General features: G+C 33.8%; 1 protein-coding gene and 1 pseudogene across 8 annotated transcripts in view; both read right to left on the bottom strand.

Annotated features, from left to right (window-relative positions):
• The window catches only part of STXBP5L (syntaxin binding protein 5 like), a 411,609-nt gene that overhangs the window by 223,386 nt on the left and 167,146 nt on the right, over window positions 1-21,077 (bottom strand). For all 8 annotated transcript variants that reach the window (XM_032852349.1, XM_032852345.1, XM_032852351.1 and 5 more), the window contains exons 6-7: window positions 18,046-18,180; window positions 12,060-12,123 (exon numbers count right to left, since the gene is read on the bottom strand). In XM_032852349.1, the coding sequence (XP_032708240.1) occupies window positions 12,060-12,123; window positions 18,046-18,180 (199 nt within the window). The remainder of the gene's footprint in view (window positions 1-12,059; window positions 12,124-18,045; window positions 18,181-21,077) is intronic.
• Window positions 9,325-9,423, bottom strand: LOC116864844 (annotated as a pseudogene).

Below are 21,077 nucleotides of genomic sequence, written 5' to 3'. Positions count from 1 at the left end.
CTAAAGTCCTAAAAAAACAGGTGCATCTTGCTTGGGTTATGGTCAATAATTTGGATTCTATACATTCCTTCAACCACCCCTCCACAGAATGACTGAGAGGAGGAATCCCCAACATAGAAAAGACTCAGGGACTGTGACCTCTGCCACAGAACTAATGGATATGGATATAAGCAAGGTGTCAGAAATAGACTTCAGGGCAACAGTTATGAGGATGGTAACTAGGATGGAGAAAACCATTAATGGCAACATAGATTATTTAAGGGCAGAAATGATAGCTGATCTGGCAGAACCTAAAAATGCTATCTATGAGATCCCATTTAATCTAGATACTCTAATAGCTAGGGTAAAGGAGGCAGAAGAATGAACTGGTGATCTAGAAGTCAAACTGATAGAAAAGAAGGAACAGGAGGGGCCTGGAACAAACAGCTTAATATCCATGAAAACAGAATTAGAGAAACAAATGATGCCATGAAACATTCCAATGTCAAAATTATTGGGATTCCTGAGGGAGTGGAGAGAGAGAGAGAGGACTAGAAGATATATTTGAGCAAATCGTAGCTGAGAACTTCCCTAAGCTGGAGAAAGAAACAAGCATTCATGTCCTAAGGCAGATGGGACTCCTTCCAAGATCAAGAAGAATAGGCCGGGGTGCCTGGGTGGCTCAGTGGGTAAGCCTCTGTCTTCAGCTCAGGTCATGATCCCAGGCTCCTGGGATTGAGCCCCACATTGAGCTCTCTGCTCAGCAGGGAGCCTGCTATCCCCTCTCTCTCTCTGCCTGCCTCTCTGCCTACTTGTGATCTCTGTCAAATAAATAAATAAAATCTTAAAAAAAAAAAAAAGAATAGGCCAATGACCCAGCATGTAATAGTAAAACTTGCAAATCTTAGAACCAAGGAAACCATCTTAAGGGCAATAGGGGGAAGAGATTCCTTATATACACAGAGAGGAGAATCAGAATAATGTCAGACCTGTCCACAGAGACCTGGCAAGCCAGAAACGAATGGCAAGATATACTTAGGATACTGAATGAGAAGAACATGTAGCCAAGAATTATTTATCTGGTGAGGCTGTCATTTAGAATAGAGAGATAAAGAGCTTCCATAACTGGCAGAAACAGTAAGAATATGTGAACACCAAGCTGGCCCTGCAAGAAATAATTAAGGGGAGGTTCTATAAAAGGATAAAGACCCCAAGAGTGATATAGAGCAGAAAATTACAGAGAAAATCTATAGAAACAAGGACCTCACAGGCAACATGATGACAATAAAATCATGTCTTTCAATAATCACTCTCAACATGAATGGCCTAAATGCTCCCATAAAATGGCACAGGGTTTCAGATTGCATAAAGACAGGACCCATCCATATGCTGTCTACAAAAGACTGATTTTGAACCACAATATACATCCAAAATGAAAGTGAAGGGATGGAGAACCATCTTTCACGCCAACAGACCTTTCTTTTTCAAAAGAAAGCTGGGGTAGCAATTCTCATATCAGACAAATTTGATTTTATGTTAAAGACTATAGTTAGAGATACAGAAGGACACTATATAACTCTTAAAGGGTCTATCAAACAAGAGGATCTAACAATTGTAAATATCTATTCTATCTGTTCCCCCAACATGGGAGCAGCCAACTACATAAACTAACTATAACCAAAATGAAAAGACATACTGATAATAATACATTAATAGTAGGAGACCTCACCACGCCACTATCAGCAATAGACAGGTTATCTAAGCAAAAAGTCAACAAAGAACAAGACCTTTGAATGACACACTGGACCAGATGGACCTCATTAGTATATACAGAACATTCTGCCCTAAAACAACAGAATACTCATTCTTCTCAAGCGCACATGGCACTTTCTCCAGAATAGACCACATAGTAGGTCACAAATCAGGTCTCAACCAATACCAAAAGATTGAGATTATTCCTTGTCTATTCTCAGACTACAATGCTTTGAAACTGGAACTCAACCACAAGAAAAAGTTTGTAAGAAATTCAAACACTTGGAAGCTAAAGACCATCCTGCTCAAGAATGTTTGGGTCAGCCAGGAAATCAAAGAACTTAAACAATTCATGGAAACCAATGATAATGAAAACACATTGGTCCAAAACCTATGGGATATGGCAAAGGCAGTCCTAAAGAGGAAATACATAGCCATCTAAGCCTCACTCAAAAAAAAAAAAAGAAAAAGAAAAATCCAGAATACACAAACTATCTTTGCACCTCAAAGAACTGGAGAATCAACAACAAACTAAGCCTAACCCAAGCACAAGAAGGGAAATAATTAAGATTAGAGCAGGGATCAATGAATTAGAAACCAGAAATTCAGTAGAGCAGATCAATGAAACTAGAAGCTAGTTCTTTGAGGGAATTAATAAGATTGATAAACCACTGGCTGCACTTATCCAAAAGAAAAGAGGACCCAAATTAATAAAATTATGAATGAAAGGGGAGAGATCATGACTAACACCAAAAAAATAGAAGTAATTGTCAGAAATTACTATCAACAGCTACATGCTAATAAATTAAGCAACCTGGAAGAAATGGATGCCTTCTTAGAAACCTATAAACTACCAAGACTGAAATAGGAAGTAATTGATAACCTGAATAGACCAGTAAACAGTAATGAGAGTGAAACAGTGATCAAAAACCTCCCCAAAAAACAAAAGTCCAGGGCCTGAAGGATTCCCTGAGGAATTCTACCAAACATTCAAAGAAGAAATGCTGAGTGAAATACGTCAAGCAGAGAGGGTTAATTATCAAGTAAGTTTCACTTACCTATGGAGCATAAGGAATAACATGGAGGACATTAGGAGATGGAAAGGAAAAGTGTATTGGAGGAAATCAGAGAGGAAGATGAACCATGAGAGACTGCGGACTATGAGAAACAAACTGAGGGTTTTGGAGGGGAGAAGGGTGGAGAGTTAAGTGAGCCTGGTGGTGGGTATTAAGGAGGGTACATACTGTATGGAGCACCAGATGTGGTGCATAAACAATGAATCTTAGAACACTGAAAAAATAAAATAAAATTTTAAAAAAAGAAGAAATAATACCTATCCTCTGAAGCTGTTTCAAAAAGTAGAAACAGAAGGTTAGCTTCCAAACTCATTCTATGAGACCAGCACTAGCTTGATCACCAAACCAGGCAAAGACCCCATCAAGGAGGAGAATTTTGGACCAATATCCCTAATGAACATGGATACCAAAATTCTCAACAAGATCCTACCTAATATGATCCAACAATACATTGAAAGGATTATCCACTATGACCAAGTGGGGTTTATCCCTGGGATGCAAGGGTGGTTTAATATTCACAAAACAATCAGTGTGATAGAACACATTAATAAGTGGAGAGAGAAGAACCACTAGGTCCTCTCGACTGATGTAGAAAAAGCATCTGACAAAATAGAGCATGCTTTCCTGATTAAAACTCTTCAGAGTATACAGATAGAGGGAAAATTCCTCAATTTCCTAATCATCTTTGAAAACCATAGCGAATAACATTCTCAATGGGGAAAAACTGAGAGCCTTTCCCTTAAGATCAGGAACACGACAAGGATGCCCACTCTCTCCACTATTGTTCAATGTATTATTAGAAGTCCTAGCAACAGCACTCAGACAACAAAGAGAAATAAAATGTATTCAAATTGGCAAAGAAGAAGTCAAACTCTCTCTTCACAGATGACATACTTTATGTGGAAAACCTAAAAGACTCCACTCCCAAATTACCAGAACTCATACAGCAATTCAGTAATGTGGCATGATACAAAGCCAGTATACAGAAATCAGTTGATTTCTTATACACTAACAATGTAAGTGTAGAAAGAGAAATTAGAGAATTGATTCCATTTACAATAGCACCAAAAGCCATAAGATAACTTGGAATAAACCTAACCAAAGAGGTAAAGGATCTATACTCTAGAAACTATGGAACACTCATGAAAGAAACTGATGAAGACACAAAAAGATGGAAAAACATTCCATGCTCATGGATCGGAAGAGTAAACATTGTTAAAAAGTCTATGCTTCCCAGAGCAATCTATACTTTCAACACCATCCCAATCAAAATACCAATGACATTTTTCAAAATGGTGGAACAAACAATCCTAAAATTAGAATGGAATCAGAAAAGACCTGAAATCACCAAGGAAATGTTGAAAAAGAAAAACAAAGCTGGGAGTATCACATTGCCTGATTTCAAGCTGTATTACAAAGCTGTGATCACCAAGACAGCATGGTACTGACACAAAAACAGGCACATAGATTAATGGAATAGAGTAGAGAGCCCAGATATTGACCGTTCACTCTATGGTCAACTAATTTTTGACAAAGCAGGAAAAAATATCCAATGGAAAAAAGACAGTCTCTTCAATAAATGGTGTTGGGGAAATTGGACAAGCTATATACAGAAGAATGAAACTCAACCATTTTCTTACATCAGACACAGAGATAAACTCTAAATGGATGAAAGACCTCAATGTGAGATAAGAATCCATCAAAATCCTAGAGGAAAACATAGGCAGTAAACTCTTCAACATTGGCCACAGCAACTTCTTTCAAGACACATCTCCAAAGGCAAGGGAAACAAAAGTGAAAATGAATTTTGGGACTTTGTCAAGATCAAAATCTTCTTCACAGCAAAGGAAACAGTCAACAAAAGAAAGATACAACCCACAAAATGGGAAAAGATATTTGCAGTGACAAAGAGCTGATATCCAAGATCTATAAAGAACTCTCAAACTCAACACACACAAAACAGATAATCATGTCAAAAAATGGGCAGAATACATGAACAGACACTTCTCCAAAGAAGACATACAAATGGCTAATGGACACATAAAAATATGTTCATCATCATTAGCCATCAAGGAAATTCAAATCAAAACTACATTGAGAAACCACCTCACAACATTTAGAATGGCAAAAATTGACAAGGCAGGAAACAACAAATGCTGGATAGGTTGTGGAGAAAGGGGAACCCTCTTAACACTGTTGGTGGGAATGCAAGTTGGTGCAGCTACTTTGAAAAACAGTTTGGAGGTTCCTCAAAAAATTAAAAATAGAGCTACCCTATGATCCTGCAATTGCACTACTGGGTATTTACCCCAGAGATACAGATGTTGTGAAAAGAAGGGCCATATGTATGCCAATGTTTCTAGCAGCAATGTCCATAATAGCCAAACTGTGGAAGGAACCGAGATGCCTTCAAGAGATGAATGCATAAAGAAGATGTGGTCCATATATACAATGGAATATTACTCAGCCATCAGAAAGGATGAATACCCAACTTTTGCATCAACATGGGTGAGACTGGAGGAGATTATCCTAAGTGAATTAAGTCAAGCAGAGAAAGTCTGTTATCATATGGTTTCCCTTATTTGTGAAACATAAGGAAAGCATTGAGGACATTAGAAGAAGGAAGGGAAAAATGAAGGGGTTGTTGGAGGAGGAGAGGAACCATCAGAGACAGTAGACTCTGAGAAACAAACCGAGAGTTTAAGGGGTGGTGGTGGTGATGGGTTAGCCCAGTGATGAGTTATTAAGGAGGGCACATACTGAATGGAGCACTGGATGTTATATGCAAACAATGAATCTTGGAACACTACATAAAAAACTAATGATGTACTGTATGGTGACTAACAATGTAGTTTAAAAGAAAAAGAATTTTGTGGCAAAATGTTCAAAGCTATACATAGAAAAAGGCAAGAAAACCAAAGGAAATATATCATGTTTATAGGAACATTTGTATCTTAATGAAGTAAATTTTTTCTAATCAATATGTCCAAGTTTCAAACAAAATTCCAGCAGGGATTTACATAGAACTTGATAAAGTGATTCTAAAATGTATATAGTACAATTAAAAATCAGAAAAAGCCTAGATGGAGAAGGGAGATGGGGCAGGCCTACCAGATAACAAGATATTTTCTACAACTTTTATTAGTTCTTTCTAATAAAAATGTAGTAAAAGTACAGTAATAAATAAATATATCAATACAATAGAGGAAAAAGTCCAAGAAAAGAACTATCCAAATATGGGAACTGATATATGAGTGAGATGCTCTTATACATTAGTGGTAACTGAAATGACAATTCAATAAATGAATTATTTATATTTAAAAACATAATATCCCTTATCTCAAACAACCATAAAATAAATTTATTCAGGTTAAAATCTAATTGTGAAATGGTAAGATTTAAAACCGATTTTTTTTTGAAGGATTATATTTTACCTCAGGAAGAAATGTTTTCCTGAAGAAGAAACAAAATGCAAGAATCAAATGAAAAGACTGGAAAATTGAATAAAAAACTTCTGTATCAAAAAGCTGTTTATGGAGAAACTAGTCTACAAGAAGTCAAATAATTTATTCAAGATTATATGCTAATAAGTACTAGAGCCACATTCAAAGATACAGCCTTCTGACTCTACTACTAACTTATTTTGCATCCCTTTTAATTTTAATTACAAAATTAACATATTATATTCTTTCATAAAAATTTGAACACAAAGGAAATAATCAATACCTTTGATCATTTTTCCCAGTTCTGATTTCCAGCATCCTACCCAGATTTGTACATACACTTTCCGGACTTTTTTCTTGTGTATTTGAATATATAATACAAATACAAATGCATTTTCAAGTTTTTTAAAGTGTATTTATTTTTCTGCAACTTTTCTTTTAAAAAAAATCACGGCTTCAAGAACTTTCCATATCAGCACAGCATTCTACAGTGTGAATATATTTGCCTTCATTTATTCAATTTTCTATTCTTTGAACTTTAGGCTGTTTTCAATATTTTATCCCCTTGATCATATTAATAGGATAGACATTTGAAATGAATTTTCTAAATCATAATGAATATATGTTTTAAATGGTGATAATGCCAAATTGCCTATGCTGGTTTATATACCTGCTACTGCTGTATCTAGATATCCATTTTTCAATTATTAATATTTTCCTTTTACCTGATATTAATATTTTTAATATTTTGCCAGTCTAATATGGAAAAAATAGAATAATGCATTTCCCTAGTAATAATTAGTAAGGTCATTTCCTCCTCTTAGCAGCCAAACACGGCTCTCTAGAGGTAAGAGGCAACCACATCTTCAACTCATACAATTATCTTTTCTAGTAGTCTTACTCCCATATTTCTAAATATGTTGGTATTGCCATTTCATGATATATTAATTAGACATTATCTACCGATTTCATATTATGAAAGATGAGGATTTAGTATAAGTTTCTTATATATTTTGCATGTTTATTATTTGCCTACTATATATGTAAGCAAATATCTCCCAGTTTCTTGTCTGTCTCTTGTCATGATTGTCTTGTTATGGTATATTCCTTAAAGCTTTTAGGTTTTATGTCTTGTCCAAGGATGTCCCTACTTCAAAGTAAAAACCCATTTCCTATAGTTTCTTCTAAAACTTTCTGAGTTGTGATTTTAACATTTACATATCTTATCCATCTGGAATTTATTTCTGTGAATGGTGTAAGGTAGAGTCCATACACCTTTTTTCAAAATAGCCAGTTGTTCAACACCATTTATTCAATAGTTTATTATGTCCTAAATCATCTTCTCTAAAATCCAAAAATTACACCAAATGTCGGAACCATTTCTGGAATATCCATTTAGATCTACTGGTCATTTTGTATCCCCTTGTTCCAATTGACAATGTACTGTATTTCTTCTAAACGACAGCCGAATTATGGAAAGAACCCAAATGTCCATCGACTGATAAATGAATAAAGATTACACACACACACACACACACACACACACACATAATGGAATATTACTCAGCCAACAAAATGAATGAGATCTTGCCATTTGCAATGATGTGGATGGAACTAGAGAGTATTAGCGAAATGTCAGTCGGAGAAAGACAAATACTATATTATTTCACTCGTATGTGGAACTTAAGAAACAAAACAGATGAACGGGGTGGGCGGGGGGGGGGAGGAGAGGCAAACCAGAAAAACAGATTCTTAACTATAGAGAACTGAGAGTTACCTCCCTGGAAGGGAGGTGGGTGGGGGATGGTTTAAATGGGTGATAAGTATTAAGGAGGGTACTTCCTGTGATGAGTATTGGGTGTTGTATGTAAGTGATGAATTACTAAATACTATACCTCAAACTAATATTACACTGTTAACTAACTGGAATTTAAATAAAAACTTGGAAAAAAAAAAAACAAAATAAAAAATGCCTTAGGGGCACCTGGGTGGCTCAGTGGGTTAAGCCTCTGCCTTCCACTCAGGTCATGATCTCAGAGTCCTGGGATCAAACCCTGCATCGGGCTGTCTGCTCAGCAGGGAGACTGCTCCCCTTCTCTCTGCCTGTCTCTGTCTATTTGTGATCTCTCTCTCTCTGTCAAATAAATAACAAAAAAATCTTTAAAAATTTTTTTTAAAAATGCCTTAAAACATTTGCTTTTTAAAAAATTTATTACTTACTTTTTCTTAATTAAAGTATAATATATAGCTTATATTAGTTTCAGGTATGGAATATGTATAATTCAACAATTCTATACATTATTCAGTGCTCATCAAGATAAGTGTGTTTTTGATCCCATTTATCTATTCCACCCCTGTCCCGAATCTTCTCCTCTGTGGCAACCACAGATTTGTTCTCTATAATTAAGAGTCTAGTTTTTTGCTTGTCTCATTGTTCACTTGTTTTATTTCATAAATTCCACATGTGAGTAAAATCATATTATATGTCTTTCTCTTATTTCACTAAGCATTATACCCTCCAGATTCATCCATATTGTTGCAAATGGCAAGATCTCATTCTTTTTAATGGCTGAGTACTACTCCAATGTACTGAGTACTACTCCACTACTCCACATCTTCTTTATCCATTCATCTGTGTATGGACACATGGCTTGCTACCTAATATGTTGGTTATTGTAAATAATGCTGCAATAAACATGGGGCTGCATATATCTTTTCAAATGGGTGTGGTTTTTTGTTTTTTGTGGGGTTTTTTTGGATAAATATCCAACAGTGTTATTACTGGACCATATGGTTTATTTCCATTTTTAATTTTTTGAGAAACTACTATTTTTCACAGTGGCTGTATCAATTTGCATTCCCACCATCAGTGAATAAAGCTGGAGGTATCACAATCCCAGAATTCAAGATACACTACAAAGCTGTAGTAATCAAAACAGTATGATACTAGCACAAGAACAGACACATAGATCAATGAACAGAACAGAGTCCCGAAATAAACCTATGCTTATGTGGTGAATTAATCTATGATAAAAGAGGCAATAATACACAATAGTGAAAAGATAGTCTCTTCAACAAATCGTCCTTGGATAACTAATTTGCATGTCATCCTTGTCCAGGAGCCATGTTAATTTTCTATCATTCCAATTTTAGTATATGTGCTGCCAAAGCAAGTGTTGGGAAAACTAAATGGCTACATGCAAAAGAATGAACCTGGACCACATTTTTATACTATACACAAAAATAAACTCAAAATGGATTAAAGACCTAAATGTGAGATCTGAAATCAAAACTCCTAGAAGAAAACATTAGCAGTAATTTAATTTCTTTGAAATTAGCTATAGAAATGTTTTTCTAGATAAGTCTCTTCAAGCAAGGAAAACAAAAGCAAAATTAAACTACTTGGACTACATCCAATACCCCTTGTACAAGAGGGCCTGGGTGGCTCAGTCCATTAAGCATCTTGGTTTTTTTCAGCTTAAGTCATGATCTCAAGGGTCATGGGATCCAGCCAGGGTGGGGATCTGCACTCAGCAGAGTTTGCTTAAAAGATTCTCTCCCTCTGCACTTCTCTCTCACTCACATCCATGCTCCCTCTCTTTAAAATAAATAAATAAGTCTTTTTTTTTTTTTTTAAGATTTTATTTATTTGAGAGAGAAACAGAGAGCACAATCGGGCGGGGGGGTAGAGGGAGAAGCAGACTCCCTGCTGAGCAGAAAGATTGATGATTTTGGGCTCAATCCCAGGATCCTGAGATTATGGCCTGAGCTGAAGGCAGAAGCTAATGGACTAAGCCACTTATGTAACCCATAAATACATAAAACTTAAAAAAAAAAAAAAAAAGCTGGGCACCTGGGTGGCTCAGTTGGTTAAGCAACTGCCTCTACCTCAGGTCATGATCCTGGAGTCCTGGGATTGAGTCCTGCATTGGGCTCCCTAATTGGCAGGAACTCGGCTTCTCCCTCTGACCCTCTCCCCTCTCATGTTCAATCTCTCTCTCTCAAAACAATAAATAAAATCTTAAAAAAAAAAAAAAAAGCTTTTGTACCATGGAGAAAACCATTAACAAAACAAAAAGGCTACCTATTGAACGGGAAAAGATATTTACTAATGGTATATCCAATAAGGGGTTAGTATCCAAAATATATTAAGAACTGATACAACACCAAAAAACCCAAATAATCCAATTAAAATGTGGATGGAAGACCTGGATAGATATTTTTCCAAAGACACACAGATGAAACACACACATGAAAAGATGCTCAACATCACTGATAATCAGGGAAATGCAAATCAAAACCACAATGAGATGTCACCTTACACCTGTCAGAATGGTTAACATCAAAAACACAAGAAATAACAATTGTTGGTAAGGATGTGGAGAAAAACATTTTCTCTTTCTTAAGAATTTTATTTTATTTATTTTTATTTTTTATTTTTTTAAGAATTTTTATTTATTTATTTGACACAGAAAGCACAAGCTGGTGGAGTAGCAGGTAGAGGGAAAGAGAGAGGGAGAGCATGCTCCCTAGTGAGCAAGGAGGCAGATGTGGGGCTGTATCCCAGGACCCTGGGATCATGACCTGAACTGAAGGCAATTGCTTAATCAGTTGAGCCACCCAGGTGCCCCTATTTTATTTTTTTAAAAGATTTTATTTATTTATTCATGAGACAGAGAGAGAGAGAGAGAGAGGCAGACGCAGAGGGAAAAGCAGGCTTCCCATGGAACAGGGAGCCCAATGCAGACTCTGATCCTAGAACTCTGGGATCATGACCAGAGCTAAAGGCAGTTGCTTAACTGATTGAACCACCCAGGCACACTTTTCTTATGAATTTTAGAATCATTTCCTTAAAAATAAGTAAATTCTGATGACAGATTAGAATAACACTGTTTTGGAGGGGAGGGGGATAGAGGGTTGCGTGAGCCTGGTGGTGGGTATTATAGAGGGTACATATTGCATGGAGCACTGGGTGTGGTGCATAAACAATGAACTTTGGAACACTGAAAAGAAATAAAATAAAATAATAAAATTTCACTCTATTTAAAAGTTTAAAACAAAATAAAACACTGTATTTATGGATCAATTTGAATAAATTCATTGTTCTTTCTATTATCATTAGGCAGACTTGACTTTCAGGCTCAGTATTTATTAGGCACATTGAGTTTTTATCATTTAAAAATAAAGAAGTAAATCTATACTAACTAATTTACTCAGGTGTTTTCTATGGTACTTAGCTAAAAATAAACAAAGAGGCTATACTTATGGTGATAATGATGCTTTAGATCTTTTCATATTATCAACTTTGTTTCCTCGTCATCAAAAGAAAATTATGAATAATCCAAATGAATAAGGATTATTTCTGTAATCTCAGAGCATTTTCTATATAATTACCTATTTATAAAAATCATGATTGGATAATTTATGATTATTTTATATTGGCCATTTATCATTACCAAAACTGAATAGCAGAGGCCAATGATTAATGATATTGATAAGTATATTGTTAAACTCCAGCATAGAACATTTGAAAACTCAAGTTGTTTCACAAATTCCATACCTTCCCCAAAATTCTAGAATTAAATAACAACTTTAGCTCTAGGTGAAAATAAAGACTTAATTTGGGACCATTATTAGTGTGAATAATTCATTTATTCATTATTTGCTCATTCATTCAACATATTTTAATTTTAGAAAACGCTGAATGCTTTGAACTGTGCTACAAGTTAGGTACAAAATAATAGTAAGAAACACCTTCATTCAAGAATGAGGAAAATAAATGCAAGAATAATGGCATTATAATACTCACTTTCCCTTCATCTCTTGGGCTGTCACTTAAATGTACAACTGGACCTGGATGAGTCTTCGTGGATCTGTTAAATCAATTCAAAATAGTAATTAAAAAATTAAAATTAAAATACCTTACCACTATAGACTGGAACAAAGAAATTACACTGGAGCACACTCCCTATATTCTGAGGTTTAAACTTAGATTCATTTGAATTTTGTTTTTTTTTCTTTAAGACTACTTTTCTTTCTCTTATTAACTCTATTAAAGCAGGTATAATTTTTTAAAATCAGGTTTAAGAACATATATCCACATAACAACAAGATTATTCATTTTTATAACATAAAAATTATATAGTTAAAGAGACAATATTAATAATGAAAGTGATGTTTTAGATCTTTCCATGTTATCAACTTTGTTTCTTCATTATCAAAGAAAAATTATTAATAGTCAAGATGAATTATGTCTTTTCATCAAATTATGAATTTATGAATTGGTATTTATGTTTGTTGCCAAATCTAAGCCTCTGAAAATTTGCAACTGATCTTATACAAAGAAATCTTACATGGCCACAAGGCTAATGCTATTAGCCTGTTTCAGCCAAATTGCCAAGTACATAACTGATTTATAACTTCCTTTGATATAAAACCTCTGATTTTTCTCCTAAGAAAAGTACAATAGTTCCTTTGATTTACAAAGAAACTCTCTCTAGTGATAGCCAATGTACAGAAAACTGACAAACTGGGGAATCCTAGTTTGCTGGTTATGTCTCATTTATGTGTTAATCAATAACAGGGTAATCAATAACAGATAACTATGTGTCTAAGTGTATATTGTTAAAAGTGTATATTGTTAAAAAGCTCTGTAAATCTGACTTTAAATTTATTCTACTCCAGCGCTCGCTTCGGTAACACATATACTAAATTTATTCTACTCTAATATTTGGCATGTTTCTTTTACATCTCCTACTTTAATATATCATTGTTGAGTATTATGCCATGTTAAATACAATATGACCTGATATGACCATATATTTATTATTATTCATTTTTCCACATCCTTTCTTCAACAGTCTAATTATGCCAGATTAACCCTATTATGATTATATTGACAGTTATAATTTATTTCTTTTAAATATAATTTCTTATTCATATATGAACACCATCAAAGATTCTTCATAACACAGTAAAGATGAATAAATTTTAAAACTTTTTGGGGACAGATAAAAGTCACAAATTAAATAACTCCAGGTTTCCCAGATACTAACTCCCCATAGAGACTCAGAGGAATAAATACAGACTTATTAGATATTTTCTTAATGGTTTTACCCTGAATTTTCTTATCTAAAAATAGAGATAGTAGTACTGATCCTACTGAGTAATTATGAGGATTAGAATATTTATATATAGTACTTAATATAATGTCAAAACATAGTAAGTACTCAATGAATAGTATGTATTATGACTGTTGTAAATCACTGCAATAATTGGAAACTAATACTATCTGCATTATAAAGGCCATGTTTTATTAGAGTAAAGTGCCTCTCATAAGGAACAGTGTCCTTCAATTATCCCTTGGAAACTAATAATATCCAAAAAACTACAAACTCCTGTTTCTTGATATGATTGGAAGTGTACTCCATGATAAGCTAATGAATATATAAGGTATTTCACATAAAGAGTGTTACATATCAAAAAGTTTGAGAAAACCTAAATTAAACATGATTTTTTTATTCTTCTACAAAGCTTCTTAGAGCCACAATATGCAGTGAATACTCACTGAAATATATTTTGAGAAACACTAGTTAGACCAAATGCAAAACTCTTATTTAGACTCTCAGTTTGTAAAACACTCAAGTTCAGAAAATAATTTAGCATTAAACTTCAGTTATTTGTATTGACTTTTTCAGACTTCAGAGGATATATTATTTGTTGTTAAAAAAGAGTTCCAAACTTACAAGACACTAATAGTCAACAGAAAAAAATCTCATTTTACTGCCTAAATGTAATGACTACTAACATTTTGATACATTTTTTTCTGACTTTTCCCCTGACATCATACTTCCAAAAACCGTCAAGCATTCCTTGAAAGACTTACGGCCATTAGAAATTGACTTAAAAAATTAAAAAAAAAATTAGTGTACTCTGGATTCTGTAAATTCTACAAAAATTACTTTAGATAGACTGATCAATGAACTTAAAATCATATGATATCCATCTAAATAATGCCCAATAATTCTTCTAGGTATCCCTCTTTATCTCTATTCTTCTCATTTACCATAACAGCTTCTTAATAATTTCTTTTATGGGCCTTCTTTCTCTTCCTTTATCTTAAATAGTCATATTCCTTTGTACTCTATCCTAGTCTGTTATCTATTCCCATATCATATGTGGTCATGAATTCAAGAGCACACAGGAGCCAGGCAGGTATTGCAAATGAAACAAATATGCTGAATGAGAGCTATAGCAAACTGGATAGCACATTATCCAACTACAAAAGGAAAGCTGTTACTCAGTTCCAGGTGGTTACTGACTGCCATGCAATAAGGAACTAGAATTGTCTCATTAGGAATTTTCATGAAAATCTGGAAATCCAAATTTTTATTGCTCTCTAATATTAGAACTCAGAACATATTTGAATACTCTGATAGCCAAATAAAACATATATGTGAGTGAGAATTGGTTGACTGTCTGCTAGTTTGCTACTTGTTTTTCATGCACTCTTCACGCACAATCTCCTCTTTTCAATGACCATAAATTCTATCTCATTACCTTCAGATCCATATTTCCCACTTCCTACCACTTTCCCATACCAATTCCATTTGAATGTCTTATAAACACATACAACTCAACCTACCTAAAACTGAACTCATTATTTTTTTTTCCCAACAATCTCCTGCTTTCTTTCACTAAATGACACCCTTATCCACATAGTTGCTCAAGCCTACACCTGGGGGTCTTTCTTAATTCTCCTCTATTGTTGTATCTTCCAATAATACCCCAGTCTTGCCTCTTCTGTCTTCTATGTATTTAATCATGTCAGTTTATCTCCAATCCTAAATCAATGATAATGTTTACCAAGAATATAGTCTTTTCTCTCTTTAGTCATTTCTGTATACCTGCCTTCAGAGTAGTCTCCCTAAATGCAAATTTGATCAAGTCAATTCTCTGCTTAAACCCTTTCAAAATCCAGCTCCTGGCCTTTTTAAGTCCAAACTTCTCAAACTGGCCTATAAGGCTTTCATATTTATATCCTGATTACCTCTTTTCATCCTTTACCTTTTATCATACTCTCTCCCAGGTACTCCAACCAACTAAACTACCTAAAATTCCTATGCATGGAACAAAAACTCTCACACTCCATCCTTTAAATCTTCTATCCCCTCTTCCTAAAATACTTCTAACTCTGTCTCCCAAGTCTTCACTCAACTAACTAAAATTCTCATCCTTTGGATCTCAATATAGATATAATTTCCTTTACAGATATTTCTTTGAGACCACATGTTAGGTGTCCTTCTTATAGCATTGCTACATTTTATTTCTAATATACTGTAATTGCCTTTTTAATTAATCTCATTAGACTGAAAGCCCCAAGAGGACAGTAATGATGTCTTCCCAGTTCATAGTTGTTTCCAGTATCTAGCATACCATAGTGCATAATAAATACATTTCAGTGATTGTTAGTAAAACATAAGCCTTATACTTATGATTTATTAATCAATTTCATGCTCAAACATTAATCATATGTGGAAAACAAGGTTGCATTTTTTAAAAAGCTGGGGCCGTCTGCAGAAACATCTACTTCTACACTATAACCTGGAATAACTTTCCCATAGAAAAAAAATTTTAATGTTCTTTCAGTTCTATGCTACTACTTTATGAGATGTTCTATAAACATCAATGTTTCTATGGAAAAATGTGTTCCAGTTTCCAAATAATCAAAATATACATTTTGGGAACACTATTTATAATTATGAGAACTGCCTAAAATTATAATCAGGACACTTCACTAATAATAGAAACAAACTGAAAAATAACATTGAATAAAAAGTATTTCAAGTAAGAACTTAAATTGAAATAATTTCACATATCTCTTAAAGACAATTCTGCATTTGCCATACTTAGAAAATGTATTGTTGAAATATGTGTATAAAATTATGTTTATGAAATGACTTTTTTAAATAAATATTTTATTATTGTTCCATACACCTGGCACATATTAATAGAAAGTGGCATGCATTTTCTAATGTATCTCAATAGGTAGAGAGCAATTAAAAGACAGTTCTAGAAGACTGGCAGTTGGAATTTTAAATTATGTAGATCAAATGGATCTATAACTCCATGGAATACATTTTGGGAAAACCGGTCTAAGTAAATCAAGATATATGAATATGGAAACAAAATAGCAAAGGTGGTGAAATACTATAATAATCTAATACTACTATAATAATCTATTTAGATTATGAACTTCATAATTAGCATTCAACTGAACACAAATATTACATATATTATTATTTGTACTAATATTAAATTTGTATAAAAGTTCTATAATTCAATCTCTCAAGTTTATTTACATTTTTATCAATATCCTGAGAAAATTATGAAAGCAAACATTAAGTTCAGCCCTATTTACAACTTTTATAGCACTCAGATTATAGTGGGGAAACCTTTCCCAAATAGCTAAAAAATTAAATAATTTTTTGGGAGACACAATTCTAAATAGTCTATAGAATAAATGTTTTTTAAAATACACATGTAGAACACTAAAGCATATCAGTAAAATAGTGCATATTAATTATAATTATAAATGAAAGCTCTAAGTCAATATTAGTGTGTAACTACCATACTAAGTCTTCAATTAATGTCATCAGTTATTTAGTTGCTACTCTGTGGAAAGCACCAAAATAAGCCAAGTATAAAGAAAAAGAAAGGATCAATGAACAAAGATCTTGCCCTGGGGCAGTTCTTAATCTAATCAGGGAGGAAGAATTATCATTAACAAAAGACCCATTATGATATAATACATAAGGAATATTGTAACAAGAATGTAATTATATTTCTTATATATACAGGCACACTTATACATTAAAAATAGGGAATAGTAGATTTATTATAAAAACCAGATTTGAGCCTCATTTAAATAGGCTGCTTTAATCAGAGTTCTGGAGAATAATTATGTAACTCAGAATATATATTTATGTATATATATTTCATATATACATGTATAAAAATGTCATATGTATGGAAATGAGCCAGTCTCAAGTTAAACATATCATAAATTAAGGACCTAATATGCACAGAGTATAAACACTTATTAAAGAAAATTTGTTTTTAAGATTAACACAGTGACCAGGAGAATTAATCGTATGTATACAAAAAGATGGCTTGGAATTCCATTACTTTTTACATGTGCATAAACTTAAGTATCAGCACCAAAGTCAAAGTGGTAGTTACCACTAACCACATATCCAAATAGCTGTATATGTTGCAACATAAAAAATATTGATAAATTGGTTCTCCTAAACAATATGTTAGTGAGGCAAGTGAAGAATGAGCTACCAGCGATAAAAAAAAAATGAACTGATCATGATTATTTTTACATAAAACTAAATATAATCACAATCTACTTTTCATTCCCATTGGAAGTGGCTATACTAAGAATGACTATAAAAAATGAGATGATTTCCATGTATAACTTTTAGAATAAGTCTAAGTATTTTATCATCAAATTTATATACATAACTCCTAATTATTCAGACACCCTTAAATATTCAGAAAGTCTAAAATTAGAATGTTAATACTACAATATTTTTAAAAGTCTTTAAAATTCTTTACAGTTGTAAATTATTTTAGCTGAACTTTTCACTCAAGTTAATTATAAATGTTAATTATAAATGTTCACTCATAAATTAGTTATAAATGTTTCAAATAACTCTGTAATTTGACATGCTTTACAAACCATATGAAATATTCAAGCCAAATAAAGTGGTATTCAAGTTCAAACTTACAGCTCAATTGCCTTGTTCCACATGATAACATATCCAGAAAGAATGAAAGATTCAATATTTACAATATGTGTATTTCCTCTTTCTGTTCCAACATAGAGCCATTTACTCTGGAAAGGTAGATGACAGTAAGTAATTCTGAAAGAAAGAAAATGATAATTCAAATATCTAAATTTTATGTTTGGTCAGCATTTTATTTTCCTTATACTTATTAGGTAGTGATAGCTATATGAATAATAAAATTTACTATACACTCAAGTAGCATTTAGTTATTAGTAGAGGGTAGAGCATAAATAACAAGAGTATACCATTAAAAACAATAATGATAACAATAACCACTATTAAAAAAGTGTCTACCATGGGCATTAACATATATTATTTCTAATTCTCTTCAGAATTAGAGCACTCCAAGACAAATATATAATTCTATTTTATGAAGAAGAAACTGAGGCCAAGAACTTTTATTTTAGTTTCATTGGACTGGCAGCTAGTAAGCAGAAAAACCAGGATTTAAATCCATTCCTGTTTGGTTGCAAAATTAGCAAATTTCTACACTGGTGGTTTTTCTTTGGTAATATTCACTTCAAATAGAAATTAGTTACATCTAAAACACACATTTCAGAGATAATCAGAGAATTTGTAGCTTTCTTTCATAAGATCATAAATTATTTACTTTTTATGCAGATGCTTGGCATCTTAATAGTATAAAGTAAGCTTATAAGATCAGAGATCAACTCTACTATTCCTTTATTTTTTTGTACTAACTTTATCTGCACAATGGGCCTTCTGACCAATTCTAGGAAACTATTCTATAGCGAAAGAAACCATGATTCCTATAATTAAAATCTGGGAATTTACCAGAATCTTCTATTCACTGCATATCACTCTAGTTTTGCCTACTCCCACTCATTAATCGCTCATAAAAAAGGGGGAGATAAGTTCACAGTTATTCCTTGCCAAAACCTGTTACTGAATCACAATATTTTTTAAAATTTTTATTTATTTATTCGACAGAGAGAGAGAGGGAGATCACAAGCAGGCAGAGAGGCAGGCAGAGAGAGAGGGGGAAGCAGGCTCCCCGCTGAGCAGAGAGCCCCATGCGGGGCTCGATCCCAGGACCCTGAGATCATGACCTGAGCCAAAGGCAAAGGCCTAAACCACTGAGCCACCCAGGTGCCTCCTGAATCACATTATTTCCTAAAATTTATTCAGAAAAAGAGCTGGTACATTGTTAAAAGAGAAGGACAGAATTCTGATGCCAGGCAGACAGACCAATATGGAATGTAAATGGACCAAAAAGGAATGTAAATGGTAAATTCACAACAAAATTCCACTTTCACCTTATACCTCTTTTTATATAAAAGTGAACATCCAGTCTGTTGAATTTATATTCTCACTCTGGTTCACCGAATTATTCAACAGAAACTAAACTTCATCTATTCAAAAGTATTCTGCTGAAAGCCCCTTGCACATCACAACCAAAAAACTAGAAACCCTGCTATTAAATATGCACTTATGGTTAATTGAAGATCTAATTAATGTGCAACCTATATGGTATTGAACAATTCTGATTAAAACCCAAAGTCTAGAATTGCTGTTGTCAAGGGATATTTAATAATTTCCCATAGGAAGTAACTTGATGGTCATGTTTTTAAGGCCATGAAGCATCTATTTTCAATTCGGTGTAAGTAGTAAAAGGAAACTCATTTTAAAGAGGATTTAAAACCACCTTTTCTGAATCACAAGGAAAGTAGAAAAAAATACTAATCCAATAAAAGTAGACAAAAATTTAGGAGTTCCGGTAGAAAAGAGCAAACTTCAATATGACATAGTCATTTTCAAGGTTAAGAAGAAAAGGCTGATATCCAGGATCTATAAAGAACTTCCCAAACTCAACACACACAAAACAGATGATCATGTCAAAAAATGGGCAGAAGACATGGACAGACACTTCTCCAATGAAGACATACAAATGGCTATCAGACACATGAAAAAATGTTCATCATCACTAGCCATCAGGGAGATTCAAATCAAAACCACATTGAGATACCACCTTACACCAGTTAGAATGGCCAAAATTAATAAGACAGTAAACAATCTGTGTTGGAGAGGATGTGGAGAAAGGGGAACCCTCTTCCACTGTTGGTGGGAATGCAAGTTGGTACAGCCACTTTGGAAAACAGTGTGGAGATTCCTTAAGAAATTAAAAATAGAGCTTCCCTATGACCCTGCAATTGCACTATTGGGTATTTACCCCAAAGATACAGATGTAGTGAAAAGAAGGGCCATCTGTACCCCAATGTTTATAGCAGCAATGGCCACGGTTGCCAAACTGTGGAGAGAACCAAGATGCCCTTCAACGGACAAATGGATAAGGAAGATGTGGTCCATATACACTATGGAGTATTATGCCTCCATCAGAAAGGATGAATACCCAACTTTTGTATCAACATGGATGGATGGGACTGGAAGAGATTATGCTGAGTGAAATAAGTCAAGCAGAGAGAGTCAATTATATGGTTTCACTTATTTGTGGAGCATAAGAAATAACACAGAGGACATGGGGAGATGGAAAGGAGAAGGGAGTTGGGGGAAATTGGAGGGGAAGATGAACCATGAGAGACTATGGACTCTGAAAAACAATCTGAGGGTTTTGAAGAGGCGGGGGTGGGAGGTTGGGTGAGCTTGGTGGTGGGTATTATGGAGGGCATGTATTGCATGGAGCACTGGGTGTGGTGCATAAACAATGAATTCTGGTACACTGAAAAGACATTTTTAAAATAAATAATTAATTTAAGAAAAAAAAAAAAGAAGAAAAGTGTAAAAACTTCCAGGTTTCCATAACAAGACCTGAAATAAGAGGCAGAATTCCAATAAAGACAATCTTTACAGTATAAGAACAGTGGAATACATGAAAAAGATCCAATTATGATTAGAATTCCTTGAACCAATACTGTGAAATTCTCCCTCATTCTTATTGACAAGAAACTAGACCCTTTATAACAAGAGGGTTTCATCTTATATTCAATGTTTAA

The sequence above is a fragment of the Lontra canadensis genome, unplaced genomic scaffold (assembly GCF_010015895.1).
Source record: "Lontra canadensis isolate GAN:19392208 unplaced genomic scaffold, GSC_riverotter_1.0 scaffold6, whole genome shotgun sequence".
Taxonomy (NCBI): Eukaryota; Metazoa; Chordata; class Mammalia; order Carnivora; family Mustelidae; genus Lontra; species Lontra canadensis.
The sequence above is the reverse complement of the archived record's forward strand: the minus strand, read 5'-3'. Positions and strand labels throughout refer to the sequence as shown.